Source organism: Bubalus bubalis, chromosome 6 (assembly GCF_019923935.1).
Source record: "Bubalus bubalis isolate 160015118507 breed Murrah chromosome 6, NDDB_SH_1, whole genome shotgun sequence".
Lineage (NCBI taxonomy): Eukaryota > Metazoa > Chordata > Mammalia > Artiodactyla > Bovidae > Bubalus > Bubalus bubalis.
This window is the reverse complement of record NC_059162.1, coordinates 74821978-74840132: the sequence shown is the minus strand read 5'-3', so window position 1 is coordinate 74840132 and position 18155 is coordinate 74821978. Positions and strand designations below refer to the sequence as shown.

The following is an 18155-nucleotide window of genomic DNA, read 5'->3' as shown; positions in this document are numbered from 1 at the left end:
ACTCAGGATCAGATAGTTCCAGTATCCAACATGTAGTCATTCACCCGAGTTCCAAGGATTATTTATTTAATTCCAGTTCTGTTTTGTTTGCTGAAAGCAAAGCAAGATTTATGTAGAACCTTGGGTTAATGTATGCCTATAGTTTCTCTTGATTTTGCTGCATCTATTATTGGCTACCTATCACTCAGGAAGGATTCACTTCTCTCTCTAATTACGAAAAAATCCTTCAGTCTGTAAATCCACATAATTCCTCATAGACAGTGACTAAAACTACCAAAATAATCTTGTACTCATACAGATGCTTCCTCACCATTATAATGAAACAATGGCTTAAAGATCATCTGGATATTACATTACCATCTTCAGATTGAGATCTGTGAAATCATAATGATGTAGATTCAAGCTTGATGTATATTTGTCTTTATGACCTACTTTTTTTCAGAAAAAGAATAATATAACAATAATTTCACTGAAAATACTTTGGGGAAAGTTGTTTTCACATTTTTTAACTATGTGCCTTTGTGAACTATGTGCCAATTACTAAGCAAAATAATCCTTGATTTCTTAAGTAATATATCCCAAGACCTTTGCAAAGTGCCAAATTCTAATACTATTCTGATATAATTCTTCCAGCTAATTGCCATAAGTTTATTTCCCAAGCTTGCAATGCCCCCATCAATTAACAGTCAAGAGCAAACCTTCAGGAGCAGCTAAGACCATTTACTCATATATGTGAATCCTGTACATACACATATACTCACATAGAGGCACACATATGCACACATGCATGCATACACTCATATACATGCTTGTACATACACAGATATATAGACACACAAAGACACATATATTCATACACATTATGTCTCAGCAAAATCAGAAATTACTTCTTCCAATGGAGGCTTGTGATCATTCACAATAGTCAAAATCACAAATGTTAAATCTGCAAATGTTTGCAGTCGTTTTTTGGACTAGTGTCTGTTCAGCAAATCTTCTTCTAACGTTATTGAATTTCTTAAGTGTAATTTCTGACTTTTAAGAAAATCACACTGACCATTTTCTCTTTTATTTTGAAATATTAAGGATCTGCAGAATTTAGAAGCTGAAGAAATCCTATATTGTGATGATTTTCCACATATTTTATGTTTAATTGGTTATATGTGGTGAGAAAAAGACAAATTCTTAATCTTTTAAAGTATCTAAAGAAAGTAACTCGAATGTGATACTAAAAATAATTGAATGAAAACTGAACTCAATTGGTCATGTTCTTTGAAATAATAAATGATAGCTTCATTATTCTTTTTACACTTTTTGATTGCTCCTTTTACCATTTCATAAAATTTTAACAACTAAACAACTGCATTTTTGGACAGTTCAGGAGCACTTTATTGAAAGTATTTTTTTGGTAAATAGCTATACTCATTCCTTTTGAGAAAAAATGTGAACCCACTACATAATTCTCTTTTGGGTTCCTCCCTCCCAAACATAAATAAATGTTTTCACAGTATTTCCACATTTGAAAACTGAAGTCAGTCCTCGAGTGTCTCACTTAAGAGAAACAAAGAAGCCAGAGCATTCTGGAAATGAATAAAGGAAATTGCTTTCAGGAAATTCCTTTACTCTTGTTGTCTAGTCAAAGTTGTTTTTTTTTTTTTTTTTTTTTCATGTGTCTGTGTATTTATGTTCTCTTTGGCTCCTGTAACGTACAGAAATTGGTGGAGTTGTTAGTTTTAATTTTAAAAAGAGAAAGATTAATTGGTAAATGAATGAAGAATCTGTATCATTGTGATCTTAGGATTTTGACTAAGGGTTTTAGCCTTTTTTAACATTAAAAAGAATCTTGCAATTTCAGTTGTTCTCTGTGACTAAGAGTCATGTCGGGGCAGCTGATGGAAGTTTAGTGGAGGAAATAGTGATAAAGATGGTAATGAAATGGAGAAAAAAGGATTATTTGTGCTTAATTCTGGCCATTTTGCAAAATTCTGTGTTCCACAGACCGAGCTAGTTGAACATATTTATAATCCCACTTTACTGGCAAAGAAATCAAACCAGCAACAACATGCATACTAAAAATTCAAAAAGAAAACTGTCCAGTAGTGCCCACTCTGCATAATTGTATTTTAACTGCTTAATTTAAAAATTTTTATTTGTCATAATATTAGCTAGAAAAATTATGCATGGGCATGTATAAACACTAATCTCTAAAAGATAAATATTAGAAAATTAATGCTTGAAATCAGGCAGATGGTCACTGAAGAGCTGTCTGGTTATTTTCAAGTAACATATACATCACATATGTTAAAGTGAAGTCACTCAGTCATGTCCAACTCTTTGTGACCCCATGGACTGTAGCCTACCAGGCTCCTCCATCCATGGGATTTTCCAGGCAAGAATACTGAAGTGGGTAGCCATTTCCTTCTCCAGGGGATCTTCCCAACCCAGGGATCAAACCTGGGTCTCCCACATTGTTGGGAGATGCTTTAACGTCTGAGCCACCAGGGAAGTCCTCTTAAATATGTTAACCTATATCTGATTTTCAAGCAAACACAGGTAAATTCATTCCTAACTAACCCAGGAGCCTCAATTCACTACCTTTTTTCTCTTTTTTCATACCAGCTAATACTCATGAAAAAGGAATTCACACAGTCAAAAATACAAGAAGAAAACTGAATTATTTCCTTACTTTCACTATATCCACTAGACCCCAGAAAAATTTCACCTAAATTTTAATTAACTTTGTCATAATAGATATTATTTTTAACAGTTCCAAGCAATGCTTTTTAAAAACGCATGTAATCAAAATGCAGATAGGATCATTATATAATTGTTTTGTAAAGGAGAACAGTTAGGACCACTCAGTATAACTGGATGAAGCCTGGCAAGCAGCGCATCTGCACCATATTATGAAGAGAATGGCCCAGTTCTCTCATTCCAGGGTTGGAGGACAATTCTTCACACAAAGAACTGCACATACACTCTCTAACCAGACTTTCTCTATCCATAGGGATCCTCCAAAATATGTGGGGTAAATGGCATAAGAAACACTGACTATAATATCTCACCACATAAGAATTCCCCAGGAAATCAGGCAGTACTTGTATATCCTATAGGCTAAAGGAGAAAAAAATCTATACAAAAAGTTAATCTGCTTCGACAGGAAAAATATCCCACTACTGTAGCCCTCCATAGGAGGCTTTCTCTTGGTGTATAATTACCTTCTGTTACTTAGATCAGATTACAAATGCCTCACAAAATATATACTAGTAATAATAACAGAGACAGGAGTATTGTTATTTGTTAAAAAATAATAAGCAGTAAACCAGCCAAAAATAAAATATATATGAAGAGTTTAATCTTTAATATATAAATGATCTACATAAATAAATTTGGAGTCAAAACAATTATGATTTATTTAAACCAAAATTCTAACAGCCCAATACTTTTTGATATGTTAGTTTTTCCTCTAAGTGATCTATAGATAATGTCATAGTACCATGAATCTCACACTATGCTAGTGTTAACATCATTGTAGATTAGTGCAAGACACATTCTCCCAGAATCAGTACAGCTTTATAAAATTTGTTTTAGATTATGGTTTGGAATATTAGAAATTACATACTGTGTATTGTATGGTTTCAGTTTATATTCTAAATGCTAAGATCATACTAAAGAAGTAACTTAAGCAACTTTTAAATGTGGTTTTAACAATTGGTTAATTTTATTCTGATTATTTTTATTCCAGTACTGCAAATTTAAACTTCTCTTTAAAATTCAGTAAATAACTCTAAGATGGTTATTTTAATTGAATTTCTCATTGCTTCCAAAAAGCTATTAATTTACAATTCTTATCAAGTAAATAGTGGATAAAAGTACCTCCAGTTTAGGATATATGTTTTTCTGTAATTTAAAAAAAGTAATTTTACCATAATCATTAGGGATTCTTTTCAGAAAACTATGATAAACTTCTATTACATCACTAAAGAATGCCATACCATTTTTGCGATAGACCCCGTCCCAGCAAAGCAACATTTTAGACAATGGACAAGAAGATGTTTCTCCTAGTGGCCAATGGAATCCTTATCCTCTTGGGAGGCGGGATGTACCTCCGGACACCATTACTAAAAAGGTAACCAATTTCAAATTAATGACACAAACCATGAACCTTGCATATCCATTGTAATATGTAATCCATATCTTGTGTCTTAACATCATTTCTAACTTTGTGATAAATTTAGACTAAACACTATCCTACAATAGGGAGTTTGGCTAACTGTAAGTGTGTTGAAAAAAATGAAATGTGAATATTGCCAAATGTTCAGAGCTGTTAATGAATTTTTATAAACAACATCCTTCCACCTCTCTGAAAATTTATCACCTCTTATTAATGCCTGACACCCACCTTTGAAGTACAAGTGCAGGAAATTGTGTAGTGTATACTTTCTGAGCTCTGATTCAGCAGCATAGTGCAACCAATTTGTATAAAATGAAATTTGACCACTAAAAGATTGATTCATCACCAGTAAAATCATAGCAACTCATTCATCCTGTCATTCATTCATTAAGCACTTAATGAGCAACTGTATGTATGAAGCAGCCCTACTGTGTGTTGAGGTCTTGCTAGATGTTAGGGCGCAAAAATGAATAAGATATAGTGAGGTGTCGTGTCTTACCTCTAGAACCTGTTAGTCTGGTGAGATAGGCTGAGTGATAAGTAGGTGATTATAATACTTCATGTTAAATCACCATAAAAGGATAAAAAGAAAGCGCTAACCAAGAAGATAACTGCAACATATATGAAGGACAAGAGACTAATATTCCAGAATATATTTTTTAAAACTCCTACAAAAAATATGAAAAGATGGATAACACAATACCAAAAGTATGGTAAAAATAAAAGCAATTGGGAGAGTAAACTAATATTAAAACTGAACTTTTTATCCATCAGGAAGAAGCAAAAAGATATTGTTTTAAACCTACTAGACTATCAAAAATTAAGAAGTATGAAACTATAAGCTGTTTCCAAGTATAAGAGTAGTGGGCGCTCCTTTATACCTCTTGAAAGAGTATAAAACACAATCACATTGACAATAAATTTTCTTATAAAAGCTGAATATGAATATATCCAACATTCCAACAATTGCCCTCCTAAGATATCCTAGCAAAACTCTTGTGTATGTCATTCAAGATACTTGTAAAGCTTACAATGGTAGAAAACTGGATAAACCTGTCTATTACAAGGAATGTGAGAAAGTAAATTCTGTTATTTACACAAAGGAATATTTTGCAGCAATAAACACTTGTTAGCTATAATTAGGATAATATGTATAAACTTGAGAAGCATAGTTTGAGTGAGGAACAAGTTTCAGGTGATGGCACACATCAAGAGCAAAAAATAAAGCAAATGTAACTGAATCAATTAAAAAGAGTCCCATATTTATGTCTCAAAAACAAGTAAAACTAAAATATATTATTTAGGCATAAGTATATGAGTGAGAAAACTTTTTATAAGGGAATGGTTAGCATAAAATTTAGGATTATGGTTGTCTCTAAAGAGATAGGATCTAGGGATAGGATGATCAGGGAGGAAGCTGATAGTAGTAGTATTCTGTTTCTTCAGCTGAATTGTGGTTCTTACACTCTGGTTCTTAAGCTCATGAATGTTCATTTGTAATTGTGCTTCATAACATATACTCTACACAATCACATACTTTCTTTGTAACTTAAGTGATTTTTTCCCTTGATGAATGCTTCCATGCTTTTTTTTTTTTTAGTAGGTCACTTAGTACATTTATTATTAACATATGTCAGGTAATTCTATTAGCCTTGAGAATACACAACTTATCTTTTTTAAAAATATACATTAAATGTCAAATTATTTTACCCAAAATAATTAATATCCTGGTTTGCAGGTGTTATACATGTTATTAATCTGCCTATTGAGCAATATCCAGCACTGCAGATAAATACAGTCCTGTGAGGATGGAATACAGGGCTGGGAGAGCACCTGGAAAGGACACCTATTTAGTAAAGAAATTGAAGAAAGTTAAGAGAGAAGGATCAGAGAAGGCAATGGCACCCCACTCCAGTACTCTTGCCTGGAAAATCCCATGGATGGAGGAGCCTGGTAGGCTGTGTCCATGGGGTCGCTGAGTCGGACACGACTGAGCGACTTCACTTTTACTTTTCACTTTCATGCATTGGAGAAGGAAATGGCAACCCACTCCATTGTTCTTGCCTGGAGAATCCCAGAGCCTGGTGGGCTGCTGTCTATGGGGTCGCACAGAGTTGGACACGACTGAAGCGACTTAGCAGCAGCAGCAAGAGAGAAGGATGGTGTGAAAATAAGGCCAGGAGTATAAACATAAACCAGACTATGCTGAGCTTTATCCTGAAAGAAATGGAAAGAAGTGTTTTAAACAGGGGAGAGCCATCATTAAATTTTTACCTGAAGAGCACTTTGACAGGTTTTCTGAGAAAGAATTGGAAAGGAGAAAGATTTGCAGCCATGGAACAAGTTACAGAGCTTCTCCTGTAATCCAAGGGAGAGTAGATGGAAGCAATGAGTGGTAGGGAAGACTTGGTATATTCTTAAAAGATAGAGCCAACATGATCTTGTGATTGACTGTACATAGGGCATAAAAGACAGATAATAGTTCTAAGATTGATAACCAGGTTTCTAATTTGTATGAGTCATTATGTGCCATTCACTGGGGTGAGGTGGCAAAACGAGTAACAAGTGGAAGTGGAAGAGAGGAAGGGAGTTTAAGTTTTAATATGTTGATTTAAAATCTCCCTGGAAGGTCAATGCTTAAGACACCATGCTTCCAAAGCAGGAGGCCGGAGTTCAGTCCCTGCTCAGGGAACTAAGAGTCCACATACTATGCTGTGCAACAAAAAAAAAAGTTAAAATGTTGATTTAAGGTATCTTCTAGAAAATCTGAGTGGAAATTTTTAGTGGATATTTAGATATATTTTTCAGGAGTTCAGGAGAGAAGTCTTAGTTGATGATACAAATTTAGCAATCGTTAAAACATAAGTCATAACTGAGTCATGAATAAGACAGAAGACAGAGCTCCATGGAACACCAACATATGACATATTCTTAGAATTACAGAGAAGAAATGGCTAAAGATTTTATCAATAAGGTTTTTTCTACCACAAGCTATAGAAAATTTTAGTCTTGAACATTAAAGAAATATTTCGCTAACATAAGTAGACAAATCTAGGCTAAGCCTCAGATTAATCTTCAGTAAGATAATTGGAAAAGAGCCTGATGCTGGGAAAGATTAAAGGCAAAAGGAAAAGAGGGCAGCAGAGGATGAGATCATTAGATAGCATCACCAATTCAATGGACATGAACTTGAGCAAAACAGTAGAGGACAGAGGAGCCTGGCATGCTGCAGTCCATGGGGTCGCTAACAGTTGGACTTGACAACTGAACAACAAAGATAATTTTACATACTTGGGGTTTTTCCCCTCTCCACTCTTCCATTCATATTGTTGGCTCTATCCTAAAATTGGTTCCTCTCATAATTATCAGATGGCTACCTATGACAGTTGAAGATAACAAGCTTCCTCTTTCAAGTTTATAAGGAGAGAGAACCAAGTTTTCAGTAGCTGTCTCTTACAAGCAAAGCCTTTCTTCCCTAAATCCCCCAACAAGCCTCTTTTAACATCTCACTGATCCAAAATAGGTAAGGATTTCTCACCCATAGCAAGATGAATAAAACTGTATGATTGGCTTTGACTGGTCATTTGGAGTAGAATAGATGGGGCTTTCCACTCCAATGACAAGTAAAAAGCTGTAGAAGGAAAAAACAAAGAAAAGTGACAGCACCTGAGAACTAAAAAAAAAAATGTTAAAAGAAGGAAGGGTCAACAGTATCACATGGTGCCAAAAAAATTAAGCAAGGTATTACTAAAGACTTTTTGACTTTACCAACCAAAAGGTTATTGGTTGTCTTGGCAGGAGTAATTTATTTAATCAATGGAGCTGAATCCATACTTAACAACATTAAGAAATAGAGACAGAAACTTAGAAAACTCAAAAAGTAGTTTCCTTTTAAAAAGAGAATTATGGTAGACTCTGGAAGAGGGTATGAGGAAGACAGACGTGATATTTAAGATGGCAAACACCTGATTATATTTAAAGGCTGTTGAGTAATGATTGGTGAAGAGAAAGTTGAAAGATCTCAGAAAAGTAGGAAAATTTACTTCTTTATGAAGAAAGAGGAGAAATTGAAGAAATACCTATCAGAGCCAAGGGATCCTTAAATAACCTGACCAAAGAAAAGAACCATATCACTTACTTGGTTGCAAAGGGCTTCAATAATTTTCGCATAAAAGGAAAAGTTTTATTCATTTATTACTCTAAATGGAATGAATAGGTGTTTACATTATCCATACATACATCCATTTTACACGAAATCTATTTTCAAAGTCCATGATATTATGTTTAATCATATCAGCAGTACAACTCATGATGATCATTTGGTTGTTTCTCTCCTTGCTTTGAGAATCCCATGCAATTATCTATTGATTAAACATTTGTGAGCTAGTCCCTCTTATTAATAGCTAAATAATTGTTTAATCTATCTGAAAACTTTATTAATCATTTTGTAAAATAATGTAATATGTCTTTAAACTTTCTGTATGTTTTGTGTGTAAACTCATTTATATCTTCTTCCTACTATCATAAGCATTTTCTGACCACCCTATATATATATATAGCACTTTTGCCTAAAATCTGAAATTTCAGAACCTAAAATGGGTATGTTTGCTATTACCTCACAGAGTAAAAAGAATGATGATTCTTTTAAATGTTCAATTTTAGTTTTTTATTATATATTAATTGAGGATATCAAGTTAAGATTCTAGTGAGAATCAACCTAAAGAAAAGAAATGAAAATGATTATTAGCCTGGGCTTCCAGATTGACTGAAATAGGTGTGAAAATGGTACTATTATTATTTGAGGTTATATTTTATTCTGCAATTCATGTTTTTTAAAGTCAGTGTTAGTTTTACAGTTGTCCCGAAACCAGTAGCCATTAGGCTGGATAGGATGAAAGTGTGAACGTGTTAGTAGCTCAGTCGTGTCCAACTCTTTGCGACACCATAGACTATAGCCTGCCAGACTCCTCCGTCCAGGGAATTCTCCAGGCAAGAATATTGGAGTGAGTAGCCATTCTCTTCTCTAGGGAATCTTTCCAACCTGGGGAATTGAACCCAGGTCTCCTGCATTGTCATTAGATTCTTTACTGTCTGAGCCACCAGGGAAGCCTGAATAGGATGAGAATTAAGAATCAGAAATTAAACTACAAATAGAATGGGAATCAAAGGATATTAATTGATGAAGTCTTAGCCAGTACCCCATTTGAGTCTGTTTCACCAAGTCTCTGTAGAAGATTTTTTTCAATCTTATCTCTATGTCAAGAGATACTCCTGTGATGCTTCTACTGTGATAACCCTACTATGTAGCATTAATACTTTGATACTACTGTGATCAGAAACTACCGTGATACCGCAGAGATTCAGTGGGGAATCCATTTTAGAAAGGCTTTGATTGAACCTTTGACTCTCGGTTGTAGCTAATGTAGCTTTTGAACTAATTTTGGTGACACCTATGGAGAAGGCAATGGCACCCCACTCCAGTACTCTTGCCTGGAAAATCCCATGGACGGAGGAGCCTGGAAGGCTGCAGTCCATGGTGTTGCTAAGAGCCGGGCACGATAGAGCAACTTCACTTTCACTTTTCACTTTCATGAAATGGAGAAAGAAATGGCAACCCACTCCAATGTTCTTGCCTGGAGAATCCCAGGGACGGGGAAGCCTGGTGGGCTGCCGTCTTTGGGGTCGCACAGAGTCGGACGCAACTGAAGCGACTTAGCAGCATGGCTATGCAGAGCTTCCCTAGTGGCTAATGGTGAAGAATCCACCTGCAGTGCAGGAGCTGCAGGAGACACGGGTTTGATCCCTGGGTCAGAAAGATCCCGTGGAGGAGGGCATGACAACCCACTCCAGTATCCCTGCCTGGAGAATCCCATGGACAGAGGAGCCTGGAGAGCTACAGTCCATAAGGTTACAAAGAGCTAGACATGACTGAAGCAACTTAGCACGTAAGCATGGCTATGCCTAGCAGTACTCCAAGCATTATAGGAGAACAAATTGTGGGTACCCACCAAGTTGTGGATCCAGAGATTTAGATATATAAAATAAACGAAATATGTTCATCTATCAAAAAGAATTTTGCTCCTGCATCTACTGTCTTGTTCTATATACCTGAGAGTGGATAATATATAGCAAAGTGTTGAGGGTGCTAAATCTTAGCCTGCTTTTTAGTGATATAATCATAGGAGGTAGTTTAAATTCTCTCTTGCTATGTCAGTCTCCAAAATCTCAAATTCTAATATCCATTATTTCAAAAAGTCTGTGAATCACTGCTAAAAGATGTCACAGTGAGGTAAATCCACCCCAGTCCTCGAATTCCGGGCAGTACTACTTTGAGCACTTTGAGGATTAGTTGAAACTGGTGGTGACTGAAAACAGTGCTCTCAGAAGGGGTGTTTGTATTTTAGTCGTTGTATCACGTCATTGTTTTTACTGCTTCAGTCTGTCGAATTATATTGCAGTCACCTTGGGAAGAACTATGAGGTATCATGTCAGGCATTGTGCTAAATACTTGAATGTATTAGTTCATCTTATCCTCACAGCAATCATATGAGGTAAGCACTATTATTTTTGTCCACTTTAATGAAAGAAGAAACTGAGTTTAGGCTTTCTCAGTTAGAGACTTGGAGTTTAGGTTAAGTTACTTGCCAAGATCACACACATGCATGCTCAGCCCTGTCCGACTCTTTGTGACCCGATGGACCATAGCTCAACAGGCTCCTCTGTCCATGAGATTTCCCCAGCAAGAACACTGGAGTGGGTTGCCATTTCCTACTCTAGCGGATCTTCCTGACCCAGGGATTGAACTCAGGTCTCCTGCATTGCAGAAGCATTCTTTAAAACAAATGAAACTTAAATTATTTCCCTTCTTGTAAGAGAAAACCAAGAAACTTTAAAATTTCAGTGATATTAAATCTGAAAGTTTTTAATATGTAAAGACTAGACATTCAAATCTCTTGCAACATTAGTGACTCTGCCCTCTTTCAAGTGTCTTTTGTTCTAAGTGCATAATGACTTGGCAGTTAGAGTAATAAAGGTGGGTTTCAAGGTCAACATCAGGATGAACATAATTGAAGAAAAAGGTATAAAAATGCAGCTAATTAAGTCTTGGCTTACAGATGAGTTCTGTTGAGCTTGCCCATGGTTCTTCCACATCTACAATGCCTGCTCAACCATTCAGAGCTTCAAGATTTCCAGATGTTCATCATTTCTGAGGCATGCCCAGAAACTCGTTAGAAGAAACTAAAAGAAATTTGAAAGAAATTACGTGGGGTTTAGGTTTCCCTTGTGGCTCAGCTGGTAAAGAATCAGCCTGCAGTGTGAGAGACCTGGGTTCGACCCCTGGGTTGGGAAGATACCCTGGAAAAGGGAAAGGCTATCCACTCCAGTATTCTGGCCTGGAGAATTCCATGGACTGTATAGTCCGTGGAGTCGCAAAGAGTCAGACACGACTGAGCCACTTTCACTTTCACTTATGTGAGGTTTGGTCATTTTTGTGTTCTTTTAATCTTTTCTTTCACAGACCCCCAAATCAGAATTTTTGCTTTTCGGACCATATAATGTATTAATATTAAAATTTGTTTAATTCATTAATATTCACTCCTTATTATAATCGTGCCATTTGTCATATTTCTTAGTATAATGCATTTTACGTAGTATAATGTATGTTTCTTTATATACTTATTTAGAAAATGTCTAAAATATATTTTGAAAATCTTAAATTGTTTTGCTATTAAACACCATGCAGCCACACCATTGTCTGTGTTTAAAACAACCAAATCAAATTACCACTGGGATTAATTTTTCACTTGGTAATGAAAATCTGTCTGTTGTAGAATTTTTCACAGGGTAAGAATAGATTTATGTCATTTTTTAAATGAGAAGTAGTTGTTTAAAAAAAAATCAACTTCACCCATACATTTAGTAATTTAAATAAAATGATTTTATTGCTGTGCTATAAAAAATCTTGGGGCTTCCCTAGTAGATAAGATGGTAAAGCATCTGTCTCCTGTAATGCAGGAGACCTGGGTTCAATCCCTGGGTTGGGAAGATCCCCTGAAGAAGGAAATGGCAACCGCTGGTATCCTTGCCTGGAAAATTCCATGGACAGAGGAGCCTGGCAGGCTATCATCCATGGGGTTGCAAAGAGTTGGACATGACTGAGTGAAACACACACACACATACACACACACATAAAAAATCTTATCTAAAATATATAATCTTTAAAGCTGTAGTCATTGAAAAGTAATTTTCTCCAAAACTTTTGCCTTTAAAAGCAAATATTGCTATCAGTAGTCTATATAAATATAGAACTGAAATAAATGCAACTACAGCTCTTGGCTTTTGCAGTTTAACTGAGAGTGGGCAGTGTTGCTGTTGGAATCCTTTATATCAAAGGCAGGGGACAGGAAGTGGGGTAGGGGTGGAGGGTGGATGTAGCTCACTTAAATAGAAATAGAGAAAGTCTGGAGTAGATAAGAAAGAGAAATGAAGATTTAAATATTGGAAAACATAGGGATGGCAGTAAGTAGAATAAATTTTGAGGCTATAAGAGAGCGAGACAGATGTGGATGAAGCAGATAGGAAAATCAACTGAGTAAACCTTACATATGAGAGATAGGAGACAGGGAAATAAAAATGCTTCCTATTCCCATCACAAACATAAGAGTCAAGAATATCTGTTCTAGTTTAAAGTAAAATTGAAATTTAAAAAATTCTGAAACTTTAGTGAATGTCAATGCTATAGCTAAACTCTCCTTTTGTACAGAAAGAAATATGTCAAGTAGTGTAAGTTTTGCCTGAGAATTTGTATTGTTTCCCTCCTAAAGCAATATACATTATTAATTATGAAGACTACCCAGGAGTAATGTCCTGGTTTCATCAGTCCATAAGCAAATGAAAACAATATTCTCTATTATTGTGAGTAATGCCAAGCACAATTCTGGCTTCCTCTTTTCTGATTCTTTCCCAAGCCTCATTTTTCTCCTCTGATAGCAAATTTTGCACTGGTTGGATTACATTTTTCTTCTGGTAGACTTGGTCATCACAGAAACTCAACAACAGATTGGAATTATTTTATAGAGTCATTTTCAGCCCCAAACATTTGTATAAAGTTAGAAAGGAGATCTTTTTGAGTCAGTTGGTAGGTTAGGGTTCTCCTTGCTTCCTTCAACCATCCTCTTCTCATCACTCCTACTCATGTTGGTGTCACTTCTACTGAGGTTTCTGGACTTCTAGAAAAAATAGCAGTTGAATACTTTTGCTGTCAGTAAGCTCTGCCACCAAAATGAGAAGAGAGTAAAAGGGTAGATTGATGAAGTCATACAATTATAGATTTCTTTAATTATTAAAACCAAATAAAAAAAATTTTAGACCTATCTGTTGTTGCCAGAGTGACATTTCTTACACAGATATATTCAGAATTTTTCTCTTGACCAAAAGCCACTTTTTCCCAGGAGCTTAAGTTTAAAAAGGAAAGTGGAACCATGGGAAAATACCAAATGTGTCCAAATGAAAAAGAACCTCTATTCCTAACAAAACTTTGAATATGGCTCTCTAGATCTATAGTGACACAACTCTACTTTTCTTGGAGTTTTGGTTTTCAGAAATAATCTAGAACTGAATATCTGTGTGAATAGTATGTATTCACACCTTAATTTCACACGTCAGTTAAAAAAGGTGTTTTAAGCCACAGTTCCAAACACATCAGTTGCCTGAAGGGCTGTCATAATTATCACAGATTAGGAAGGGTTAAGAATAAAAGTCAGAGAAGGCAATGGCACCCCGCTCCAGTACTCTTGCCTGGAAAATCCCATGGACAGAGGAGCCTGGTAGGCTGCAGTCTATGGGGTCGCTAAGAGTCAGGCACAAGTGAGCGACTTCACTTTCACTTTTCACTTTCATGCATTGGAGAAGGAAATGGCAACCCACTCCAGTGTTCTTGCCTGGAGAATCCCAGGGACAGAGGAGCCTAGTGGGCTGCCATCTATGGGGTCACACAGAGTCAGTCGGACATGACTGAAGCGATTTAGCAGCGGCAGAAACAAAAATAGAAGTAAGTAGGTGAAAATTATATCTTATGAGACTTTTGTGGTTAAGGATCAACTATTGATGATATTTTTAGGCATCCATCAAACACCAGACGGCTTGGAAATGTAGAAAAGGCAGATTTAATCCCTGGATCGGAATGATCCCCTGGAGGAGAAAAATGACAACCCACTCCAGTATTCTTGCCAGGAAAATACCATGGAGCGAGGAGCCTTGGTGGGCCATAGTCCATGGGGTTGCAGAGAGTTGGACATGCCTGGGTGACTGAGCATACATCAAACACCTATTGAGAGCTTGTTGAAATTCTTGAGGCTTATATTTAGTGACTATTTATTAAGAAATATCCACTAATTTCCCCTCCCTAACAAATATATGCTTCTGTCTCTATTAGACTAGCCTCAGCATGGTCTTTATGGAATAAATATATTATTGTTCTAGAATAGGATAAAAATGCACTGTTTAAAGTTCTACAAATTAAAATATGTCAAATAATCCAAAGAATGATTATAGGAATTATAAACTAAGGGTTCAAATTTAGCCTTGAGAATTTTAAACTGCACTTCTTTCAGGCTACCAGGATCATACTATTATTCAGATGAACTGAATGTACCCTTTTTAAAAAAAGGTCATTAATTGATTATCATGTTACCTGTTCTAGTGAGTCTATGCAGCCATGCCTTTTGCTATACTAGAGGAGTAAGAATGAATATATCCAGTTAGATTCAAATCTCCCTATAATCGGTAATTATTTATGTGAGAGAGAAAAGGCTGAAAATATATAAAGACTTCCTTGCTAAATGAGAATTAATTGCCAAAGCAAGAGTACATGGCTGGTAGGAAGTCAAAATTTCCATGAAAATGGGATCCTTCAAAGGCAGTTCCATACACTTAGTAGCTGAATCAGGAAGAAAAGTTTGAAGAAATCAATGAAATAATATCCTCTATTTAATGATCCATTTCAAATACTTCTTTTGTAAATCTGAACAGTCAGGATGATGTATTTTAATCAGTTGACTTTAGTATTATTTCAGTCATAGGTATATTTAAAACCTATTCTACTTCTATTATGCAATTAAATTTGTTCTCAAAAATAATGCACGGAGGAAGTTGTAGAAATGTCAATGGAAAATTTCTTGTCTAACTTACAGGAACAGTGACAGGTGAATAAAGTATTGTTAGTTCCACAGTTGTTTTTGTATTAGACTTTCTTACTTAATACAGCATTAATTCTTTAATTTATAAAGCATATTACTTTATCTCCTAATGCCAGTGCAAAAAATATAGCTGTATCCAATAGTAAGGGACATCACTGTCATAAAATCTGGAGATTGTTCTCATCCAGACTGATTCTAAATTATTTCCTTAATAAAAGTGAAAGCCCAAAGAGTGTCTATCAAATGGTTCTTAAATGAGAGGTAAAAAAAATTTGTCACAGATTAAAGCAATAGAAACAGTGGCAGATTAAACTACTTATTTCATCAATTTGTAACATTTGTTCCTTAAAACAAATAGTTGACTTCAGAAAATGGAGATAACAATATTTATACTATCTTCATTTCAGAAGAAATTTAAGAGCAAAAAGAAAATGTGAATTTGATCCACTGTAATGAAAATGTCTGTGATTGAATATGTAGTTTGAAGGCCTAAACAATATGAACTGGCAGATGACTAAGGATTGCTGCCAAATAGAGACTATCAAAGTGATAAGATTCCATTTCATGTCATTTGATTTTTATATAATTACTCCACTACCTATCAGTTCAGTTCAGTCGTTCAGTCGTGTCCAACTCTTTGAAACCCCATGGACTGCAGCACACCAGGCCTCCCTGTCCATCACCAACTCCCAGAGTTTACTCAAACTTATGTCCATTGAGTCGGTGATGCAATCCAACCATCTCATCCTCTGTCGTCCCCTTCTCCTCTGGCCTTCAATCTTTACCAGTATCAGGGTCTTTTCAAATGAGTCAGCTCTTCACCATCAGGTGGCCAAAGTATTGGAGTTTCAGCTTCAACATCAGTCCTTCCAATGAGTATTCAGGGCTGATTTCCTTTAGGATGGACTGGTTGGATCTCCTTGCAGTCCAAGGGACTCTCAAGAGTCTTCTCCAACACCACAGTTCAAAAGCATCAATTCTTCAGCACTCAGCTTTCTTTATGGTCCAACTCTCTCATCCACACATGACTACTGGAAAAACCATAGCCTTGACTAGACAGACTTTTGCTGGCAAAGTAATGTCTGCTTTTTATATGCTGTCTAGGTTGTTCATAACTTTCCTTCCAAGGAGTAAGCATCTTTTAATTTCATGGCTGCAGTCACCATCTGCAGTGATTTTAGAGCCCCCAAAAATAAAGTTTGCCACTGTTTGCACTGTTTCTCCACCTATTTGATATGAAGTGATGGGACCGGATGCCATGATCTTCATTTTCTGAATGTTGAGCTTTAAGCCAACTTTTTCACTATCCTCTTTCACTTTCATCAAGAGGCTCTTCAGTTGTTCTTCACTTTCTGCCATAAGGGTAGTGTCATCTGCATATCTGAGGTTATTGATATTTCTCCCAGCAGTCTTGATTCCAACTTGTGCTTCATCCAGCCCAGTGTTTCCCATGATGTACTCTGCATATAAGTTAAATAAGCAGGTTAAACAAGGCTGACAGTATATAGCCTTGATGTACTCCTTTTCCTATTTGGAACCAGTCTGTTGGTCCATGTCCAGTTCTAACTGTTGCTTCCTGACCTTCATACAGGTTTCTGAAGAGGCAGGTCAGGTGGTCTGGTATTCCTATCTCTTTCAGAATTTTCCACAGTTTATTGTGATCCACACAATCAAAGGCTTTGGCATACTCAATAAAGCAGAAGTAGATGTTTTCCTAGAACCCTCTTGCTTTTTCGATGATCCAGTGGATGTTGGCAATTTGATCTCTGGTTCCTCTGCCTTTTCTAAATCCAGCTTGAACATCTGGAAGTTCACAGTTCACGTATTGCTGAAGCCTGGCTTGGAGAATTTTGAGCATTACTTTACTAGCATGTGAGATGAGTGCAATTGTGCAGTAGTTTGAACATTCTTTGGCATTGCTTTTCTTCGGCATTGGAATGAAAACAGACCTTTTCCAGTCCTGTGGCCACTGCTGAGTTTTCCAAATTTGCTGAGTTTTCCAAATTGAGTGCAGCACTTTTGCAACATCATCTTTTAGGATTTGAAATAGCTCAGCTGGAATTATATCACCTCCACTAGATTTGTTCGTAGTGATGCTTCCTAAGGTTCACTTGACTTCGCACTCTAGGATGTCAAGCTCTAAGTGAGTGATCACACCATTGTGGTTATTGGGTCATTAAGATCTTTTTGTACAGTCCTTCTGTGTATTCTTGCCACCTCTTCTTAATATCTTCTGTTTCTGTTAGGTCGATTCTGTTAGGTCCACCACCTATAGGTTTCTAAACATCTTAAAGGTGAAATAAATGATAATCAAGCTTTTATTGTTATTGCTAACATCTTCCTGTTCATTCAGTTCAGTTCAGTTCAGTTGCACAGTCATGTCCAACTCTTTGTGACCCCATGAATTGCAGCACACCAGGCCTCCCTGTCCATCACCAACTCCTGGAGTTCACCCAAACTCATGTCCATGGAGTCGGTGACGCCATCCAGCCATCTCGTCCTCTGTCATCCCCTTCTCCTCCTGCCCCCAATCCCTCCCAGCATCAGAGTCTTTTCCAATGAGTCAACTCTTCACATGAGGTGGCCAAAGTATTGGAGTTTCTGCTTCAGCCTCAGTCCTTTCAAAGAACACCCAGGACTGATCTCCTTTAGGACGGACCGGTTGGGTCTCCTTGCAGTCCAAGGGACTCTCAAGAGTCTTCTCCAACACCACAGTTCAAAAGCATCAATTCTTCGGTGCTCAGCTTTCTTTATAGTCCAACTCTCACATCCATACATGACCACTG

General features: G+C 36.4%; 1 protein-coding gene across 6 annotated transcripts in view; it reads left to right on the top strand.

The window, feature by feature from the left end:
- LRRC7 (leucine rich repeat containing 7) overlaps positions 1-18155 on the top strand; it is a 609335-nt gene that overhangs the window by 515176 nt on the left and 76004 nt on the right. For 4 of the 6 annotated variants that reach the window (XM_025288475.3, XM_006077621.4, XM_045166132.1 and 1 more), the window contains exon 23: positions 4007-4126. The exons of 1 other annotated variant lie outside the window; for it this stretch is intronic. In XM_025288475.3, coding sequence (XP_025144260.3) covers positions 4007-4126 — 120 coding nt within the window. Of the gene's footprint in view, positions 1-4006; positions 4127-18155 lie in introns of those variants that run through there. One more of the 6 variants, XR_006551858.2, reaches the window with a different exon arrangement.